The sequence below is a fragment of the Rattus norvegicus genome, chromosome 18, assembly GCF_036323735.1.
Source record: "Rattus norvegicus strain BN/NHsdMcwi chromosome 18, GRCr8, whole genome shotgun sequence".
NCBI lineage: Eukaryota > Metazoa > Chordata > Mammalia > Rodentia > Muridae > Rattus > Rattus norvegicus.
Genome location: NC_086036.1, coordinates 85,092,613 through 85,115,135, shown reverse-complemented (window position 1 = coordinate 85,115,135; position 22,523 = coordinate 85,092,613). Strand labels below are relative to the sequence as shown.

The window sequence follows — 22,523 nt, the reverse complement described above, 5'->3', positions numbered from 1 at the left end:
TTGGTGATTTTCCCATGATACTGGCATCTCCAATATACTGGGGTCTTCTGCTGCAACTAGGCTTCACCAATAGCCTCTCATAGGCTCTCTTCATGGGGCCAAGCCTCAACTCCTTTGCCTAACCCCTTCAGTCCTGGGCCATCAACTGTAACTGAGGCTGCACTTTCACCAATGGCCTTCCATGCCCTCGCACAGTGCCAAGCCTCAACTGTTCTTCATGATGCCTTCATGCCTTCAAAACCAGTACCACCTGGTTGACTCTTACAAATTACCAAGTACAACTGCTGCAGGAGGTACAACCTTGGCTATTGGAGGAACACAACTTCTTTGGGCTGTCAGAAAACACTTTCCTGAAGATTTCACCTAAGTGATGCTGGTATCCTCTTAATCACCACTAATTTCTTAGTTCTGGCTAACCAGAATCAATTGTCCCAGTAGTCTCTTCTATTCTTGACTCTAAGGCCAGTTCCAAATGGGTGAAACTGCTGTGGTCTGCTGCTTGCTGGGGCAGGAACATGGCCCCTTCTTGTTCAAATTTAGCAATGCTGGACTTAAAGATGTATACTACCACACTTGGACTTAAGCTTTTCTTCACCTAGGATTTGCTCTGTCCCAGGCTAGCCTTGAACTGAGAGATCTGTTTGGTATTATCTCCTGGGATTAAAGATGTGTACCACCATGCATGGATCTAAATTTAGCTGTGTAGAATCTTGCCCCAAAGTCCTATTCCCTTAATCTGCTATCTCCTAGAACATAGGCTTCAGCTTTACTCTACTTCCTAGAGCCACTTTATTATTTAAACCATGTATTTTATATTTTTTTCCTTGCTCAGCTTGCTACACTTTTTCAAAACACTCTTCATGAAACTTAACCAGAGAACAGTCTGTGCTGGATGTTTCTGAGACTTCCTTTGTCAATGCAGTTAATAAATCTCTTTACCTTAGCTGTAAGTACACTCTCCAGACTAGGGCAAAAGGCAGCCATATTCTTCACCAAAATATCACAAAAACAGTCCTTTGGCCACATATTAAAATTCTTCTCCTCTGAAAACTCTAGAGCCAGACTTCCACAATTCAAGTTACCCTCAGCAAAAAAGTCTTCCATATTCCTACAAGGATAGCCCATTAAGCCTCATTTGAAGCATTTCACGAAGTCCCCAAATCCACATCCTTCCAAACAAAAGCATGGCCAGTCCTATCACAGCAATACCACAGTCCCTACCTAGTGCCAACTTCTGTCTTAGGGTTTTACTGCTGTGAACAGATAGCATGACCAAGGCAAGTCTTAAAAAGGGCAACTTTTAATTGGGGCTGGCTTACAGGTTCAGAGGTTCAGTCCATTATCAAAGCAGAAATATTGTGGGATCCAGGCAGGCATGGTACAGCTGGAGCTGAGAGTTCTCCATCTTCATCTGAAGGTTGCTAGCAGAATACTCACTTCCAGGCAGCTAGGATAAGAGCCTTATAACACACACCCATAGTGACACACCTACTCCAACAGGGCCTAATAACACTCCCTGGTTTCTAAGTTATTTGCCCTACCTATTATCATTTAAATACCATGTAAATATCATTGTGGCATGTGGATTTCAAAGTAATAATAAGTGCCTAGATGCTCCATAAAGACATAATATACTTTTTGGCATTTTCAGTTTGTGGTTGCTGAATGTTCAGATGCACATAGACGTAGAGGTCAAATTTCAGATAGTGTCAGCTATAACATATCAGCATCAATAATGACTCATTTCTCAATTTGTATTATATAATGTAGTATAGTATTTAAAATATTTCACATTGGCCAGATATATACAAGAGAAATATTGTAGATACTGGTAATGAACACTCTCAAATATTCATAAAGGAACATACCTATGAGAAAAATGAGTCAGAGCACATGATGTATGTCAAAAGTGTATATAAGAATGAATTACATTTTTTGAAACGAAGGATATTCATATTTATCTGAGAAAAGAGTTCATTTTAAGGAAGCAGTTACTGGGAAATGAATACAAATATAGTTGTTGAAAAATAACCAAAATATTTCAATGGAAATTTTGTCAGGAAGTTACTGAAGCATATGAAGTGTCTGAATCACTTTACTGTGCAAAGTGATGCAAATATTTAAATTATTATTATGAAATCTTGGGAATAGAATATAGAGACAGTGACATTTATTAATTGAGGTAATCATTGTAGTAATAATAAATCATAAAATTCCCATATATTATTACTACAAAATCGATTTTTCTATCCCAATAAAATTTTGTGAAACTCAGCTCTAAACTCTTGTTCTCAAAAACAAAACAAAACAAAAGAAAATATAAAATAACTTCCTCAATTGAAATAATTGGGAAAGATTGGTAAAGTACAGGAATAATACTCATTAAGAGGATGAAGGAGAAGAATGTGATTTATCTGCCAATTTGAATCTATTTTCAATCTAAAAATAAACATTCTTAGATTTTCCTGAGACAGGTTTATCATAAGAAGGTTTAAACACTTATATGGGTAGATATCTTTTTTTACCTGTCATGAAGTAAACCGTAAAGTATTTGTTTTTAATGATCATACTTGTCACATAATCATGTGTAAAAAATGTACCTACAGTTTTTAAAAGCAGTATTGACATTACATTCTTATATCTAGTTTAATTTGCCACCAATCTAAAGCAAAGATACATAATATAAATAGTATGATGAATTTTAAATTGATTATTTAGTATTAATTTATTTATTATGAATGACATTATGCATGTAAATAAAGTCATTTTAAAACTCAAAGGGTCATTGAAAGAAAACATCACCTTGTTCCCAGAACATAGCAAATCCCTTCAGTTCACTGACAGTCCCAGTACAACCGAATTTACCTATGTGGACTGTAGGAACAGATTTCCCCTGATATTTTCTATCTATCTATTTATTTATTTATTTATTTATTTGTTTGTTTGTTTATTTATTTGTTTGTTTATTTATTTATAACTGTTAAAATGTCTACAAATCACATGTGCTGAAGAGGGGAGAAACATTTCTTATTTGTAGCAAGATAGGAGAGAATAGAAATCTACTCTTCATTGTCAACTTAAACACATCTAGAATTAACTAAAGCCCATGCAGCTGGGCACACCTGTAAGGGTTTTATCTTATTAAAATTATATTAAGGGGTAAAACTGACCATTAATCTGGTTATTTAAAAAAAATGTCTACACATGTTCTCCTCTGAGCATGGATCTCAAGAAGGTAAGTCATGCTTTTCACATTTTTACTTCACCAAATGTTTTCAAATTTCTTTTGGCCTTCATAGCGAAGAGAAAGTGATCAAAAGCCCCCCATTAAAAATTCTGTGTTGAAGTCTGTGTAAAGAATTAAAAATAGAGGCCATGAATTAACGGAATCGCTGTCTTCAACTACTAAGTCATGAGTGTGAAATGAACAGAACTCATACAAAGCCAAGACTACACCTAGTAGGTGAAGATGAAATGACAAAATGAAAGACCCGTTAGGAACAATTTATTCCTTTGCACGAGTCTCTCAGAAAGTGTGACGGTTAACATTAATTGGAAAATGAGCTATTGGGGATAACTGTAAATTATTATCCTGATGACTTTAATTGATGTGGGATGACCTTTTTTTTAATTCTGGGAAATACCACTCCCTGGGGAGTAAGGGATATGCAAAGACAAAGTGGGCCAGGAACTGCATACTTTCATCTGTTTTCCTGATGGTAAAGATATTACACTGCTTCAAGCTTCTGCTGCTTTGCATTGACATCCTGCTCATGATGTACTGTACCCTTGAACTGTAGATGGGAATAAAACCCTTTCTCTCTATTAAAAAAAAACTAATTTCTCTAGAATATTTGTCACAGCAGGAGGACAATAAATTAAAACAGGAAGACTTTGAAGAGTGATTTTTGTATCTGACTCAAAAAAATAGGAACTAGGGGGGGTGTCAAGTAGAAAGCTAAAAAACCCTTTAAATTGCACTATTATATTCAGGATAATTAGGATATTTAGGTTAAAGTGGTAGATTTGCATGAGACTAGATTTACATAAATAATTATCATTTAAATTATCATTTAAAATTTTTGTCCTTGTAGATGAGGGACATTATCATCATCATTATTGTTGATGTTGTTAATTTACTTACATGCCACGTGTTGCCTCCTCCCTTCTTACTTCCCCTCCCACAGTTTCTCATTCCATCTTCCTCGCCCTTGCCTCTGAGAGGTTGCTCTACCACACCAAACCTCCCCCTTCCATGAGGCCTCAAATCTTGAGAAATTAAACACATCTTCTCCCACTGAGGCATAACCTCTGCTACACTTGTGCCAGGGGCCTGGGATTGGCACATGTATGCTCCTAGTTAGTGGCTCAGGCTCTGGGAATGCCATATGGTCTGGGTTAGTTGAGACTGCTGGACTTCCTATGGGGTTGCTCTCCCCTTCAGCATCTTAAATCATCCCCCTAATTCAACCATAGGGGTCCTCAACTTCAGTCCAATGATTGAGTGTAAGTATCTGCATCTGTCTCAGTCAGCTGCTGGTTGGGCCTCTCTGAGAACAGCCATGCCAGGCTCCTTCCTGTCTATAAGTACATCATAGCATCATTAATAGTGTCAGTCCTTGGTGCCCCACCCCCATGAGATGGATCCCAAGTTGGAAGTGTGGAGCAGAGACTGAGGGAAAGAGTCGGCCCCACCTGGGCATCCATCCCATATACTGCCACATTACTATTTCTAAACAAAGCTGCAGCTCTTTCTTCTCCTCAGGGATTTAAAACCATCTGATGTCTTAAGGTTAAGAGTTCCTTCTTTGACAGAGTTACTACCCACAGTCAAAATCTCTGACTCCAAATTGTTCCTGTCTAAAAGAACTACAGGGACAAAAATGGAGAAGAGAAAGGAAATGCAGTTCAGGGACCTGAACTCTCTTTAAATTCTTAAGTGAAAGAGGTTAAGCTACCACACTGTTGATCAACAAAACCCTGATTTATTCCAGAAACCATAGGAACGGGGACTGCTTGCTAAGACTTTCTGCATTTCTAAATGTAAATTTTCCAGTAGAGTAAGCACTTTGTTTGAACTGCATCAGCTGTCAGAATGCTTGGGCACTGATGTTAGGCATTCCTTAGTGATTAGGACATATCTCAGATGCATCTACCACTTTAATTGATTAGCTTTTGGTATGACATTAAAAAATATATAAAGTCCATAATATTTGTTCTGGAATTATTCCACATTTTAAAAATAAAATATTTATAAAAAGCCCCAATAAGATTGTGTTTTTATATATTTGTTTAGTACATATAGGCAATATATATCTCTATAGCAGTATATAACTATATACTCACATTTTGCATAAATTCTTAAAAACACATATTCCTTGGTTTTAGACTCAGTTCTGATATTATTTGTTTAGGTGAGATTAATAATGTTTGGAAATAATATCTCTTCTCAAATACAACTTCAATTTATAATCTTAGAGCAAAATGGGTTTAAACATTATTTGACTCAATTATTATTTAATCCTTTTAAAATCCAAAAGTTTTACCTTATGTGAGAACATGCTCGATGTGGTTAAACTATAATATATTAGACTCTGTTCTAAAGAAGAATTTTTCTCTTTCTCCACAAAGTGTTATTCTTCAAAAATAATAAGAAATTGGAGTGTGTTGTTCTTGCCGACTTTCAGTCAGATGATATATAGGTAGATTTATAAATTGATGGAGTGTGTATGCACACATCAAAATACACACTTATACATAAAGACAACTTTATAAAGTGTTTGTACCATTTTAATGTTGCATATCAACCTTATCAAGATTATCATAAGCAGAGAGTAAAACAAACATTGATAATGATATGTGAAAATTCTCTTAGAGTTGATAGTGATTTGCATGTGGTATTACAAATTTAGGACACTAAAAATCTTCAAAGAATAGATAATAAGTAGAGCATAAGTCTCTTAAAATGACATTACATAGTGTTATTTTGTATATGTTATTTTAGATGATATAAGTGCAGGTTTTGGTCAGGAAGTGACCACTTTAACTAGATCTACACTGTGAAATCCTGGTCTATGCTAACAGTGTTATCTTCAAATATGAGGGAGAAATTTTGAAATATATGACATATGCATGTGTATTCTGCTTAAAGCACTACAAAATTGATTTTAGTAGTTCTAAGTTTAATGGTTCTAAACTCTATTTGGTAGGTTCTAAGTTATGAATGGAATTAGGCTTGTTTCCTTCATTAGTCTTCTCCAAGACAATTGAAGTATGTATGGTAAAGTAAAAGCATTTTTGTTATACTAGTGAGTCAGAAGAGAGGTTATTTGATCAAAGAAGATACTCTTCCCATTGATCACACTCTAAAGACCAATAGCAAGAGAAGGTGGGTGTCTACCTGCACATTAGAACCAGGTCTATTCCACCTGTATCACTGGCTAGTCATTGTACTGGCTGGTTATGTGTGTCAACTTGACACAAGCTAGAGTCATCAAGAGAGGAATGGCTCTCAGTTGAAGAAATGCTTCCATGAGATCTGGCAATAAGGCATATTCTCAATTAGTGACCAATAGGGAAGGATGTAGCCTGTTCAACCCTATGCTGGTTGTCCTGGATTCTATAAGAAGCAGGCTGAGAAATCCAATGGAACCAATCTAGCAAGCAGCACCACTCAATGGCCTCTGCATCAGCTCCTGTCACTGGCATCCTGTCCTATGCAAGTTTCTGTCCTGACCTCCTTCATTGATGAACAGCAATTTGGAAGCATAAAGCAACCAAACAAGCAAAACAAAAACAAAAACAAACCAAAACAAAACAAAACTTTTCTTTCATACCCAACCTGCTTTTGGGTCATGTTGTTTCTATTGCTACAATAGAAACCCTAACTAAGACAGTTAAATCTTCTGATCATCAAGTTTCTTATCTTTCTTACAAGGATAAAGCTAACATTAACTCATCAGGACTAATCAAAGTTGTGTAAGTTCAAGATACTAAATATGCTAACAATCCTAAACATGGAAAAGCCTATTCCCACAATAGTAATGTGGCTATTGAAATTTTTAATAGAGGTGGAAAAGTAACCAGAATGTTCTATGCACATGTGCAAAGCTGTCAAGTGTTTTTTGTTATTTTTGTTTGTAATAAATAAACAAAAACATCATGAAGGAAAGTTCAGCATGCATTAATACCCTGCCTCAGGCTGAAATTTCATTCTCAAACTGCTTCAGTGGTCTTGGTACCAGAGAGCTAGCAATCATTAACTTTATGCCTTTTGTGTTCATGCTCTCAATACACAACATTCCAAAACTATTCTTTCAAGCACTGGAGACCTGGAATGTTGAATTTTTTATTTATCCCATAGACAGTGTCTGATGCTAAGTGACCTAGTCTTGTGTGGTTCTGAGAGTGTTGGGGAAGAGACTTGTTACTAAACCTCATCAATATTCAACAGATATTTAATGGAGAGCTCTCTTTGTACCAGATTGATATTTCTTTTATTCTGGATACAAGTTTAATAACAGCACAACTGCCAGGAAGCTATTATGCATTATCATTAGACTATTTCAAATACAGTAATCAACATGAAATATAACCAAAAATGAAAGTTTAATGGAAGACATTTTGTTTTCTTTTTTACTGATGTGGATAGCATTAATTCAAACTCAGTACAATGTCCCATTGGAAAATGCTTAGGGGCTTAGGGTAGAGATAACTGGCCATTTTGTTTAAAGCACTGTATGTAGCACATATGCAATCCATTAAAATAAAAAGTAATAATTGTTGTACATGTAGCTCAGTGGTAGAATGTTTTATTATCACAAACAAGACTCTGGGGGCTTATCCCCAGGACTTCAAAAGTAAAAAGAAAAAATATTTTTCTCTTTTAAGGTAACTGAACTGCACAACATCAAAAATATAACCAGGCTGCCTCGAGAGACAAAGAAGCATGCAGTGGCAATTATCTTTCATGACGAAACGTCAAAGACATTTGCTTGTGAGTCAGGTAAGCAATTTCAGACCCATCTACAGCTTGAGGAAATTGAGTTGCTTCAGAGACAATGACTCACACAGATGAAGGCAAAGGAAGTCTGAATAGGATGGCATATTGTAATGAGAATGTGTGGTAGAAAGCTTTATAAGAAGCTCAACATACTGATATGCTGTAAAAACAAATGTTTTGGATTTCTGCTATCTTGTCTTTGTCTGAAGCTTTGTTCCCCGGTGGTCTGAGACTCCTGGGTCTTTGGTTCAAGCTTTGAGAATTTAGTAGACAATACCCGGGAGATGTTCAGGATCAGCTTGTGACTTGTATTTTGTGTTTGGCAAAGTATAGCTGTGAAGCGTTTTCTGGTGTAGTAGTATTGCTGACATGTGAAAGCTCACCCAAGACACTTTAGATCATAACTTTGAGTAATGTGTTGCTTTCATGGAATCAGAATACTACTATAAGTCAATATATTTTAGATTGAATTTTAGCATCTAAGTTCATAAAACACTTTGACATTATGGAGACACAGGCAGTTTGTCGTTTGAACCTGCAGTATTTTTCATGGAGCAGTCCCTGTGCTGTGTAACATATTAGTTGGCCTATTGCCTTTTAAAGATTCAGCTCAATGAAAAGGGGGGTTTATAGAAAGGATACAGGCAAAATGTCCAAAGCCTGGAGAGATGTGAACTTAAAACAAGAATGAGGATTTTAGGGAAGATTTGGTATCATTTCCAGGGAAAATGTGGCTAAAGGTTTACACATTTAATTAATACAAGGAAATGTACTAAAACTGATAATGTCAATAGAAATGTTTCATAACTCCTTATCGAATTTTATAGGAGCTTCATTGCACTGCACTGCAATTTGTCAAATAGTTAATTTATTGGATACCTTTATTTTCAGCCCTTCAGTAGTCTTTAAAAAGCAACAAAAATAATTTTCCTAATTTTAATGTTTCGTTGCCTGGTGTTTACAACTTTACAATAATCAGAATTGGAGATGTATAAATAACTGTAGAGTCAATTTTCAAAAAATGGTGTTACTTACGATGATTTAGTAAAAAACTTATTTGGAATTTTTGGAGAAACATTAGCCCAAAGTTTATGTTCCTTTAATTTCCCAATGAATTCAATATACTATCTTTTTGACTCTGAGGCTTATTATTAGTCTTATAGAAGAAATACTTCAAGTCACTTTACATATTTAGTCAAATGGCTTTTGTAATTTAATTAGCTATAAATCGCACTCCAGTTTCCTATCGTTGTTTTTTTCAAGGTAGGGCTCAAAATTATGGGAAAGCATGCAACATTGCTCATTTTCACACTTCAGTTTTCTGAAATGATTGTGAGTACACATTCCCTGGTGTTTATAAGTTACTAAGTGAGTGTTCAATATTTACACTTATGCATGTAGTGTGTGTCCTGTACTTCCAAACTGCCACATTATCTAGAAGGTGCAATGTTTGCTCCAGGAGGAAAGAGGAGATAAACAAAAGGTCACCAAAGGTCATAGATGAAAATGGAAAAAAATTGGAAATGTTATTGAGGGTCTCTACCCAACAATGTAAATGGGAAAGAACAGTTGTTGTGAATAGAGACTTTCACCAGTAAAACTTGAAAAAACATTTTTTAGACCATGGTAGGCTCCATGGAGTGCTCCACAGTTGTATTTTTTGAAGACATCACCCATGTTGATGTGAACTTTCTGGTGATATGGCTGCTTTTGTATAATTCCTGATACTTGTATCTCGTCACCCATACTCTTATCTGTAGCCCCAATTCAAAACTCATTGCTTTCCAAAATTTGGCATTGCTGGAATTGTTAATCTTTCATGGACTTTCTGTCTTGAATAAGTTAGCATGTGTGTGTCTCATCTCTTCAGAAATAGTCTATCACACAATATTCAGACAAATATATGGACATGTATACCCAGTTTCTTCTCAAAGATTCTTGCTGCTTAATGTCATTCTTTCTTATAACCCACGATCACCTCCCCTATCTGATAAAGGATATATGCCAGAGGGACAGAGGAAAAGTAAATATTTCTTTGTATTCTGGTTCTTAAGTGGCATTTTGGTGACTTTGTATTAAGTCAATACTACACATGCATTCTGTACTTGCATCATGCCATATGCCTAGACTGATAACATCCAACTTCTTCATGTCTCAATACTGGTACAGTGATTCAGAAACATTCATGTTCATAACCCAGACTCAGCCCATGTGTGCATCTGTGCTTCTTCTTGTATTGACCTTGAAATGAGTATTTTAGTTGAACTCTAGGAATCAGCGCAGCAATGTGTCCTAGAGGAAAGTGACAGCACACAGGCAGCATCCATGTCCTCTAGCCTGAGCATCACATCAGTACATGAGGATCAGTACCAACAGAGCACAGTTCTCAGTAAACTGTGCACTTAAGCAATTTCCAGGAGAGACAGAAAACAACAGAATTTAAAATAAATGCCCAAGTATACTAAGAATCTAGAACTTGGTTTCTAAAAAGGGTTAACTGGGATTCACAGAGAACTTACTGATTCTAGGATGAAAGGGATGTACTAGTCAAGGTTAACTCAGAGCATCTTATAAAGCTGAAACTACAGAAATTAATTAATTAACTAATCAAACAAACTCTTAAAGGAGTACCAGTCAGGAAAATCCACAGAATTTGAGCAACAATTATAGAGTGGGATTATAAACTGTTATAAATATCTGGAGACCATGTTGACATAAAAAGTTTAAACGAATAAGTGGGCAGGGATAGAAAAATATTCCTTGCAGAAGAACCTTTAATTAGAAAGTGACATGCACGGGGCTGGGGATTTAGCTCAGTGGTAGAGCGCTTACCTAGGAAGCGCAAGGCCCTGGGTTCGGTCCCCAGCTCCGAAAAAAAGAACCAAAAAAAAAAAAAAAAAAAAAGAAAGTGACATGTAATTCATCACTTTTCAAATGTGATATATTCATTGTGACTTTATTCCAAAGGGAAGTAGGTGAAAAAAAAGCTTGCTATAAAAGGAGACTGATATTCTAACTTAGCTGACTAATCTAGTATACATCATAATGATAAGCCCTTTGTTATAATGTGGAAAAATATATCATGCCTCATGGTTTTTATCTAAGCAAAATGTATGCCAAATGGAATCATAAGGGGAAAAAGCATATGGACTCAAATGTTACAACATATCTCGTTAGACTTTTTCCCACTTTTAAGACCTGCTTCATGGAACTGCTACTGACACAGTTAATGTATTTTGGCCCTTACAGCTTCAAAACCTAGGCATCACGTTCACAACAAAAACATTCTGAGTCAGAACTGCCACATGAAGGGCTCACAAAATCACAGTAAAAACCTCATGTATGTTATTTAAACTAAATAATTTTAATCATTTTAAGATAATCAAAGAATATTCATAGTTTTTAATCTCACCATTATTAATTATAAAAATGTTTGATCAAAATGCTACTAATAAAATCTCTATGATTTCCAAGAGCACAAGGCAAAGCTCTATTCAGTCCTTGTATACACAATCCATTCTGAAAAATACTGATGCTTGTCATATGTAGATTTACAGACTCAGTAGCAATCCAGGCCTGAAATTTTAATAGTTTATGATAGTTTTATGGTTCATATAATATTATTGAGAAATGAAGGGCTCTCTAAAACAATGTGGTCTAATTTAAGAAAACGATTTCCTATGCTTGTAAAGACAGATCCAAATTATTTAAACTTATAGAAATTTGAACTAATTTAAATTATGACTTATTTTAAAGTATCATTTGTTTTTAAAAAATTCTTTTAATGTGAGAATGAAGCAGCCTGCTAGCAGTTAGTCATTTAAGGAGTATAAGAAATAATGTCTTAATGTTTTAACTTTTGACTGTCAAAAGGCATTTAGGAAAGGCTATGGTAAGCAAGTGAGATTTCTGGAAATGGCCTACTATTTTTCATGGCTGCTGTGGGTGCACTCGAGAGACAAAGTCCCTAGAGACTTCATCCTAGGATTGCTTCTCCATGGTGATGTCATTTTCCTGCCTCTATTACATATCCTAAGGATTCCTGAGCGTCGGCCCACACTATTGGGAAGATCTGCAGAATGAATATGAGGATGAACTTTCATGTATTAGACAAATCAATTTTATAATTCCTGATAATGATTCTGTAGAACTCCCAAATTGATACAAGTAATTTCAAACCTCCTATAGAATAAAAGTAGTGAATGGATCTCTGTAAGTCTTTATGTGTCACAGGTTAATTGTACTAGGAAAAGGAAACAGGCTTGGAACAAATTTACAATCAAGGAAAGTATTTCTTCTAGGTTTGTAATAAGGCCTAACCTAACTAAAGGTCATAAACTAGGAATGAATAATTTATTATAGGTGCAAAGAAAGAAAATAAATGGAGTAGTTCATTGATATAAGACTTCAATATAACAAGACACAAGGCAGATGATCTGTCTTCTGACAAAACCATGTTAATTGCAACAAAAACTATTCCTTTAAACATATAGATAACAAATGTTTAGTCAGGTACTATTCTTTTATTGGATTTTTTCTTTTATTGGATTTCTTTTATTTACATTTCAAATGTTATTTCCTTTCTGGGTTTCCTGTCTAAAAATCCCCTATCCTATGCCCCTTTCCCCTGCTTCTATGAGGGTGTTCATTCACCAACCCCTTCCCACCTCCTTACCCTGACATTCCCCTACACTGGGACATCAAGCCTTGGCAGGACCAAGGGCTTCTCCTCCAATTGATGCCCAACAAGGCCAGCCTCTGCTACATATGCAGCTGGAGTCATGGGTCTGCCCATGTGTAGTCTTTGGATGGTGGTCTAGTCGCTGGGAGCACTGGTTGGTTGGTATTGTTGTTCTTATGAAGTTGCAAACCCCTTCAGCAACTTCAATCCTTTCTTGTCACATACTATTCTTAATAGAAGGGCATCTAAACAATTCTGCTATAACTTAAGTCGTATTGACCTATGACCTATTAGCTTAAATTTACAATGAACTTATGTAAAGGTGAATATAAAAGCACGTGATCAATTATCCTGAAAAGGTATAAATACTAAGAAAAATAAAGTGGTAGTATAGTACTTTTCTGTTTCATCCATTGTGTGTGCCTGGTGTTTTTTTGTGTTGTTTTGTTTTGTTTTGTTTTTGTTTTTTTTTTTCTTGTCTTTTCTTTTCACTTTGTCTCATGAAGAGTTAAGGAAGTCTGAGCCCTGAGTAAAGATCCCAAGAAACCAAGTTTCTTTTCTTAATCCCCTGCTGCTATCAGCTGGAGTTAATTATCAGAAGCTATCAGCTTTGAGCCCCTAAATAGCAAAGAATATTTAAGTTGCCAGAAAGAATATTTAAGTTGCTTTTGGCCACCTCCAGTGCTACCCTTACTGCCTTCCTCAGCACATTAGTGCTGAGCTGGACCTTGGCAATTGACTTCAAGGATTTTGATGGTGGAAAAGAAGGGACTTGAAACCTGCAACAAGAAATTTACTTTTTTGCAAATTATTTTACAATTAATTTTGAAAATTAAGCTATAGTACACCACAAATTGAAATATTCATATTTGAAGAGTTGTGTTTTTTAACTGAATGTAACATGTAGACATTGTACAGATTATTAAACACATGAATGAATTGCCAGTATAAAAAATAAACTTTTTTAAAGATAAATAAGAAGTATTCCTTTCTGGTATGAGCTGTACCTCTATCCACTCCCCAGAACAGGGAACTTCAAGAATTTCTTTATTATTTTATGATACTAATAATGGGAGATGATCTCTTAAAAATTTCTGAGTTTCAAAAATAAATTAAACACCAGATCAGTAGAAGGATACCTTAGTTATGGTTTCTATTGCTGTGATAAAAAGGCCATGAACAAAAGTATCTTGGGGAGAAAAGGGTTTATTTTATCTATAAATTTCAGGTCACACTCTATCACTAAGGCTAATTCCTGTCTGTAATTAATGATACGAAAGTAGTTTTTCCATTTCTATAGGAAATTCTAGACAAGTGGAGACAGTCTGATAATACTTTTTTTTATTGGATATTTTATTTATTTACATTTCAAATGTTATTCCCTTTTCAGGTTTCCTCTCCAGAACCTCCCTATCCTAGTCTTTCTCTCCCTGCTTCTATAAGAGTCCTCCCCCACCCACCCACCAACTCCCACCTCCCAACCCTGGCATTCCTCTACACTGTGGCATCAAGTCTTTTAAGAACCAAGGGCCTCTCCTCCCACTGATATCCAACAAAGCCATCCTGTGGTGGAGGGGTGGGGCTGGAAAGGATGGGTGGGGCTGGAACACCATCATAGAGGCAAATGGGAGGGAGAAGAGGGAGGTTGTGGCATGGGGTGGGGCTTGTAAAGGGGGAACTGGGAAGTGGGATACCATTTGAAATGTAAACAAATGTAATGATTAATAAAAAAAGTAGATTTCATTTTAAATGCACTTAAACGAAATAAACATTACAAAGAGAATGGCTTACATGTGTCTTTTTACAAAGAGAATGTTATTTTCTTAAGTAGTATGTTTTCTGCATAATTATTTTTGCTGATCAGTGTCATACTTCTTTATCATATGGGTCTATTATTCCTTTTACCATGAGTACTTTTCAAAGATTCTATGTAGTTTTATAATTCTCATGATTCAAATATATTTTCTATCTGAAACCATCTATAAAAATCATCCTTGAATTCAGCACAAAAGGATGCTAAGCATGTGTTTCAGCTAATTTAATTGGTATTTCTTAACATTTGTTAGGGATTCTTGACAAATAAAATTCATGTGTATTTAATCTGCACAACTTTATGCTTTAAATCATATATAAATTAAGTAATGGTCATAACTAACAAGATAATTAATATTCCTCTCACCTTCTAGATATAATTTTTGTTTTGTTGTAGTTGTTACAAAAATTCTTAAGATGGGCTATTTTAAAATAATGGCCAAGCATATATTGGTTCTGATTTGTGGTCAAGAACCTGCAAATCTTAAAAAATTATTTTTGGAGATATTGTAAATCTTTAGTTAAAGACTAAAGTGTGTGTGTGTGTGTGTGTGTGTGTGTGTGTCTTTTGTGTTTTTCTTGGTTTTTATACTTAGTTGTTTTTATTGCTTGTTTGTTTTATTTTTAATTTAGGTTTCTTTTCTTTTTAATATTGGATATTTTTATTTATATTTCAAATATTATCCTCTTTCCCAGTTTCCCATCCATAAACTCCCTATACCCCTCCCCGTTCTTCTATGAGGGTGTTCCAACACACCCACCCACTCCTGTCTCACTGCTTTAGTATCTCCCTATGACCCCTGTGCTGGGACATAAAGCCTCCACATGACCAAGGGCCTTTCCTTCACAAGGCCATCCTCTGCTACATATGCAGTGGGAGCCATGGATCCCTCCATGTGTACTTTTATGGTTGGTGTTTAGTCCTTTGGAACTCATGGGGGTCTGGTTGGTTGATATTGCAAACCACTTCAGCTCCTTCAGACCTTTCTCTAACTCCTCCATTGGGGACCCTGTGCACAGTGTTGGCTGCAAGCATCTGCCTCTGTATTTGTCAGGCTCTGGCAGAGCCTCTCAGGAGATATCCATATCAGGCTCCTGTCAGCATGTACTTCTTGGCATCTGCAGTAGTGTCTGGGTGTGGTGTCTGTATATGGAATGGGTCCCAAGGTGGGACATCTCTTCAACCTTTGCTCCACATTTTTGTCTCTGTATTTCCTCCCTTGAGTATTTTGTTACCCCTTCTAAGAAGGACTGAAGCATGAATACTATGGTCTTACTTCTTGAGCTTCAGAAAGTTTGTGAGTTGCATTGCGGGTATTCCAAGCTTTTTGCCTAATATCCGCTTATCATTAGTGCATACCATGTGTGTGTTTTGTGACTGGGTTACCTCACTCAGGTTGATATTTTCTAGTTCCATTCATTTGCCTATGAATTTCATGAAGTCATTGTTTTTAATAGCTGGTTAGTACTGTATCCATTCCTCTGTTGAAGGACATGTGGGTTGTTTCCAGCTTCTGACTATTATAAATAAGGCTGCTATGAACATAGTGGAGCATGTATCCTTGTGATATGTTGGAGCATCTTTTGGTATATGCCCAGGAGTGATATAGCTTCGTCCTCAGGTAGTACTATGTTCAATTTTCTGAGGAACCGCCAGACTGATTTCCAGAGTGGTTGTACTAGCTTGCAATCCCACTGGCGATGGAGGAAAGAGAAGGTGTGGAGTTGGATAGATTGGCGAATAGGGAAGATCTGGAAGGAAATGGGGAAGGGAAACATGATAAGATTATAATGTATGAAATAAATTATTTTCAATGAAACAAAAAAAGTTTAGGTAATGGGATATTTTGTGAAGTAATTAAGTATAACATGTACTTATAAAACAAATAAATGGTGAAGGCAGTTTTGTGTGGGAAGATTAGTATAAATTTATCAGTAGTATTTATTTTTTTCATATTTTTATTTTCTTAGGAGAAATTCTTTTTGAACCATGTAAATTGTTCAGGTTTCAAAAGGGTTGGGAGGGGAACACCCATAAGGAAGGGGAGGGGGGAGGGGGATGTTTGCCCGGAAACCGGGAAAGGGAATAACACTTGAAATGTATATAAGAAATACTCAAGTTAATAAAAAAAAAAAAAACAAAACAAAAAAACAAACAAACAAAAAAAAAAACAAAAGACTTAGAGTGAACTTCAGATTTAGGAAATGTTCCTTCCTACAAAGATTCTACAACTCAATGCTCTAGATTACAGACCATTTTATCTTTCTGATCATAGAACTGATTTAATGAAAATAAGACCATAAAACAATTAATATATTTTTGATTTTGATATTAAATGTTCAAGTACAGAATGATGTGAGTTTGCCATGTTTATTTCAAAGCAGCAGCTCCTATATATCCAAGACAAAGGAAGAAATCAGTTTTATTGTTTTTAAGAAGCCAGATTAGGATGTGCTCTTAGAGACTGTGGTAGTTTGAATATGCTTGGCCCTGGAAGTGGCACTATTTGTAGGTGTGACTTTGTTGGGGTAGGTGTGGTCCTGTTGCCCTAACTAAGACAGACATTGAATCCTCATGCTATCTACAGAGTGACATGGTCTGTGACACAGGATTTCTCTATCTCCGAGGGTATCTGTCCTGCATTTTCATGACCCATTCATTATTTGGGGGATCCTGAAAGACATTTTTGTTTTTCTATTCTTCAATCTAAAAGGCAACTTTACCCAAGTAGGAACAACCTTGATTGTTTGCTGATTCCATTGTATAAGATCACATTGCTGGTTTAAAACTATCTGCTTCTTAGCTATCTGCTAAGAGAATTGCAGAAAATTGTCAAAAGAACAGATTCACCTAACATGACCTGGAACACGTGGGGAAGTCGGGGAGTTAATTCTATAGTGAAAGTGTCATGTGTGCAGTCATGACAAAGTAATGAGACTGAATTTTTACTGTTCTTCACAGACTCACACTAAGAAATAATATTAAATCATATTATGATTAGTACCTCACATAAATTTAAATTATTTGCATGATTTCTGAGCATTATTTGGTCAGGTTGGCAGGATAATTAATTAGAGAGAAAACTGACATGAAAAAGAAACTTTATTGTGCCTTTTCTTTTGCAGATTTAGGGCTCTGGTGAATAAAGGATATCTGTGAGTGGGAAAATCACTCTGAAGTAATCACAGAAGAGCAACCACAGTCAGGACAGGGAAGAACTAGTTCCACTGGAATGAGTATGGCTAATATGTCATTCCCCTAATGGGCTTTTCAGGTTGGAACCTTGGAATAAGAAAGGAATCTATTAAGAATAGTATGTAAAAATTCAGTGCATTCTGCTTCAATCTCTTACTAGACACCATACCAGAATACTCAATAATTTTGTGACAGCTTGAGCATATCATGAATTTTTGCCTTCTGCTCCCAACTCCAATAGTTTACCTTTTCAGTGTTAACCAGATGCTATTTTATTTTACTTGGTGGCCATCTGCTGAGTCAATGTTAGACGTCATCCATGCTGGTGATCCATGCCAACCCATGTGTTCCCATTCTAACTACATGGCTATCATTATATCACTCAAACAGGGCAGCCCAGATTACCTGCATGATACATCTCTAAGCGGCATAGGTATGTCTCCTCCAAAAGCATCAGAACTCCACGAAGTAATTCTAGAACGATAGACTCCATGAAAAAAAAATTGAAAAGCTGTGTTAAAATTATGTAAATAACATTAAGAAGTGTACTTTCACTTTAGGTTTCAAAATTTACATGAAGATCATTACCTTTGAGTTTCACTCTGAAATTTTACCATATGCTAGTATGTTTTAAAGAACAGTACTTTTTCTAAGGAATCAAGCTATGTATAATTGAGAGCCAAACTTGCTAAAATCCTTGACACAGAAAAATGGTTTGAATATTTTTATACTAAGAAAAAATCTGATTCAGCTATAGTGTTGATGAGGTCTTGAATTTGCTTTTTTCATTAACTATGTATCTGAAAAAACTCACAAGGATATGTAAGACTGTCATTTAAATTATCTAGGAAAAATTTGACAGTATTGAGTAGTACAAAAAACATCAAGACTGAATTTACCTCTGCCAATATCTATCTTATAAAATATATATGTGAAAATCTAATGATGTGATCAAGTAGATGTTTGGAGTATTTACAGAGAGCAACAATAGAATCTTCATTGTAATAATTGACATTCCTACAGTGTGTGTTCAAATGTGAATATAACCTTAGAGATAAGGGTTTGCAGTAATAATCAAGATGAAGTTACTTTGGATCTTGCCATCATAGAACAATAAATGGTATATTTAAGAGATGTGAAAGGGAAATTAGAAAATGTAGAAAATGTAGACAAAACATAGAATGGAAAATAGAACCGGGGGATGGTGACAGAGACTAGAAAGGTGAAGCTACAACCAAGGCATGCCAGTCAGGGTCAAGAGAAGCTGGGAGTTAGGAGAAACCAGCAGTTGCTAACACACACTTCAGAACTATGAGAGAATAGATTGTCTCATACTATCCATTTATAACTTGTCATGACTATCGTATAAAGACTGCCTCCAAGTAATATTCCAATCCTTGATCTGTGGGTGGTAAGTTAGTTACATAGAAACAATGATATCTGGTCCATTGGATATAGCATAGTGACTGAGGACACAGTTCTGCATTGCTCATTTCAGGAAAGCAAGGAAAAGGTCTGAGAAACTCTTACCACAGTGCAGTGATATATGTTCAGAAGACAGATATGTTTACACTGATTCAAATATTTTACAACCTACATGTATGTTTAAACATCTTGTGGTACTCCATAGACAATAATATATTTTCTGTATTAGTTAAAAATAAATTACTTAATACAAAAATTGATAAAACATAAACATTTGCATGAGTGTGTGTATGTGAATGCAGACATGTGTGCATGAATACTTGAGTTCATACATGTGTGTTCATGCATGTGTGTGTTTTGTTTTTTGAGACAAGGTCTCACTAAGTAGCCTTGGGTGGGCTGGAACTTATAACAAAGACCAGGTTGGACTCAAACTGACAGCAATCCTTTCACATCTGCCTATAAATGCTGATATTAAAGCATGTAAACCAACACCTAGTTTAAAATATCTACAGCTATATCATCTATATTTCTATCATTTATACCTGTATCTAGGTATAAGAATAGGTTATATAGGGATTAGATAGATAAAGTTAGATTGTTAAAGCCCCATCTGTAGAGTTTTAAATGAATTTTAGCAGGTAGAGATGTAAGTCACTCAGTGATTGAACAATTATGAAACTCCTTTATCCTTTAAATTAATCAGTTTGGAAATTGGAAATGGTTGGAAATAGAAGATCTTTGAATTTTTTGTACACAATGGTCTACATCTTTTTAATTTCTAAATTTTACTTTTCTTTTTCTAAACCCAGGGCCTTACATAAGCAAGGATTCTATCATTGAATCACATATGCAGCACCCATAAATTTACTTACTTCATAGATATTTGCATAGACATTTCTGATTGTCAAAAGGTTTCTGTCTGCAAAATGACACCAGTGTTTTTGAATTGAAAAATCACACAGTGCAAAACACAGTGTATTAAGTAAGTAATAAGAAACAGTTAAAGAAATGCTCATCTTATAGATCTGGCAGTTTGTGCAGAAGGCCTGAAGAGGACAGAAAAATCACCAGATTAGGCCCTGGAGAAACAGGTGGGCAGTATGTCTGGGGGGAGATAATTAATATCTAACATATTGGAATGAATTGAGGTATTAAAAGAGGATAAAACGTTAAGAATATTTCCAAAATGACTAACCTGGGTGTGGGTGTGAATGCTCATCTCAGTAATAAATGCAGGTCATTGGTGCATTTCAGCAACCATGACAGCAGATTCACAAGGCACACTAAGCTGTAATACATTGAGGAAAGGGCTTTGCACACTTTTATGGAGAACTGGATAATGAAAAGTCTAATAGGAACAAAGGAAAACAACAAGGTATTCTTTTCCTAGCTAGGTTTCCATGGAAACATCTATGTCCACTGTCCCTCACTGGCTACTGTTTCCTTATGCCACTTCCATGATTCCAAGAGAAGTTCATCTGAAATAAACCAGGCTTGGCAATTCAGTGATGCATGTGCACAGTGCACAGTGCAACCCTTTACATGCAACTCTGAAACATGCAAATGTATTCACCAGAGAAAAAAGACCAAAATCATGAGCAAAAATAAAAAATAAATAAAAAGTATGCTAGCTCGTAGTTGGAAAATAAAGCTGCATCTTAGAGTAATTATTGCAATTCTGTTTCTGAAAACAAAAAAATATAATGCAGCAATAAATTATTAGTTTGTTACAGATACAAAAATGTTTCAGAAATTAAAACTAATGATGCAGATGTTTATTACTTGCTGTGAAATGATCCATACCATGTGGCCAGAGAAAATTCAGTTCTCTATGCATACCATGAAGATACCACATCTTTGAGCATATGTGTAAGCACACTTGCATAAGATACATGTGTGTTTGTGTGTAAGCACTCTTGCATAACATATATATATATTTCTAGGCAAATGATATAAATACATATAGTACCATGAGACATAATGTTCAAAAAAATTCACCTCATTGAGCAGAACATTTTGTGAAAGCATGAGTAATATGTCCATTAAATTTTTTATTCTAAAATATTCAGTGTTTATTGCCTTTCTTTTATCTACTAGAACATTATGTATTTTAGAGTGAAATGTATTTTTTAAAAGATTTATTTATTCATTATATATAAGTACACTGTAGCTGTCTTCAGACACACCAGAAGAGGGCATCAGACCTCATCATAGATGGTTGTGAGCCACCATGTGGTTGCTGGGATTTGAACTCAGAACCTCTGGAAAAGCTTTCAGTACTTTTAGCCGCTGAGCCATCTCTCCAGCCCGAAATGTACTCTTAATATATATATTCATTTATAGTTTTCCTTCATGTATATAACTGTATGTTATTGTTTTTTAAAATAATCATTATGCTAAATTATTCCAGTACCTTTTCTAGTATTGAACCATTAAGCAACAAAGTTATACCCAGAGGGTGAGCTTGAATTTTCCTGGGGCTCTGAGCAATTCCACATAAATGAGGGCAGAACAAAACTCTAAAATAGAACAAAGCAAAAAAACCCACCTTCATCTATGACTTGTAAAAAAGATTTGTATAAAGTACTTGATATGCTAATTAGCTGATAAATGACAGCACTATTATCTTCATCAAGAATGGGTGCAGATACCTGTTTTGAAGCATGGTTCTTTATCTTTACAATGTATTTGGTTTTCATAATCCTGTTCTTAGTTTAAGAATGTCTGTAAATGTGCTGTAATTTCTTACTGAGGGTTCAGAATCTGAATATTGTATTTACATACCAAGATTACAAGTTGTTCCAGTTTCTAAACTCTAGAACAATTTAAATAACAAGTACAACATAACTTCCATATTGTATTTTAATCCATCTTACTGTCAGGTTTTATAAAGACATTCTTTTACCAATTTAATAGCCACTCTGGCTTTCTGCACCTGTATTTGAATATATTCTAATAGTATGTGTTTTTGGAACATATCCATTTCACTCTGCATTTCAGTATTCTTAATAGAAGTGGCGAAAATAATAGCCTCAGGTATCAGCTGTATATGTTCAAATTCTGGTCCTCCACTATCAGTAACATATTTGGGGGAAAGTTGTTTGAATTCTAGAATATTTGGTCTTGACTTCTTTTTAATGATAATTTCAGAATATAATCACTTGTCACAGTTTCATAGTGGTCATAGACTTTACTATTACATCTTAGTATTTTAACTCATATATATTACTCACTCTCTTCATTATTAATGTTGTGTATTTTTATCCTTTTCTTTTTCACATGGTATAAGCTTAGTAGAAAGGTTAAATTTTTCTGTCTTGTTTTTTCATGAAAACAGAGGAGCCAGGTTGGATGATGAGTTTACCTTTTATCATGGATACAACTCTAAGAACTGACTTTAGACT

General features: G+C 35.3%; 1 protein-coding gene across 1 annotated transcript in view; it reads left to right on the top strand.

Annotated features, from left to right (window-relative positions):
• The window catches only part of Dok6 (docking protein 6), a 443,157-nt gene that overhangs the window by 175,512 nt on the left and 245,122 nt on the right, over positions 1 to 22,523 (top strand). The window contains exon 3 of the mRNA NM_001191943.1: positions 7,891 to 8,005. Within this exon, the coding sequence (NP_001178872.1) occupies positions 7,891 to 8,005 (115 nt within the window). The remainder of the gene's footprint in view (positions 1 to 7,890; positions 8,006 to 22,523) is intronic.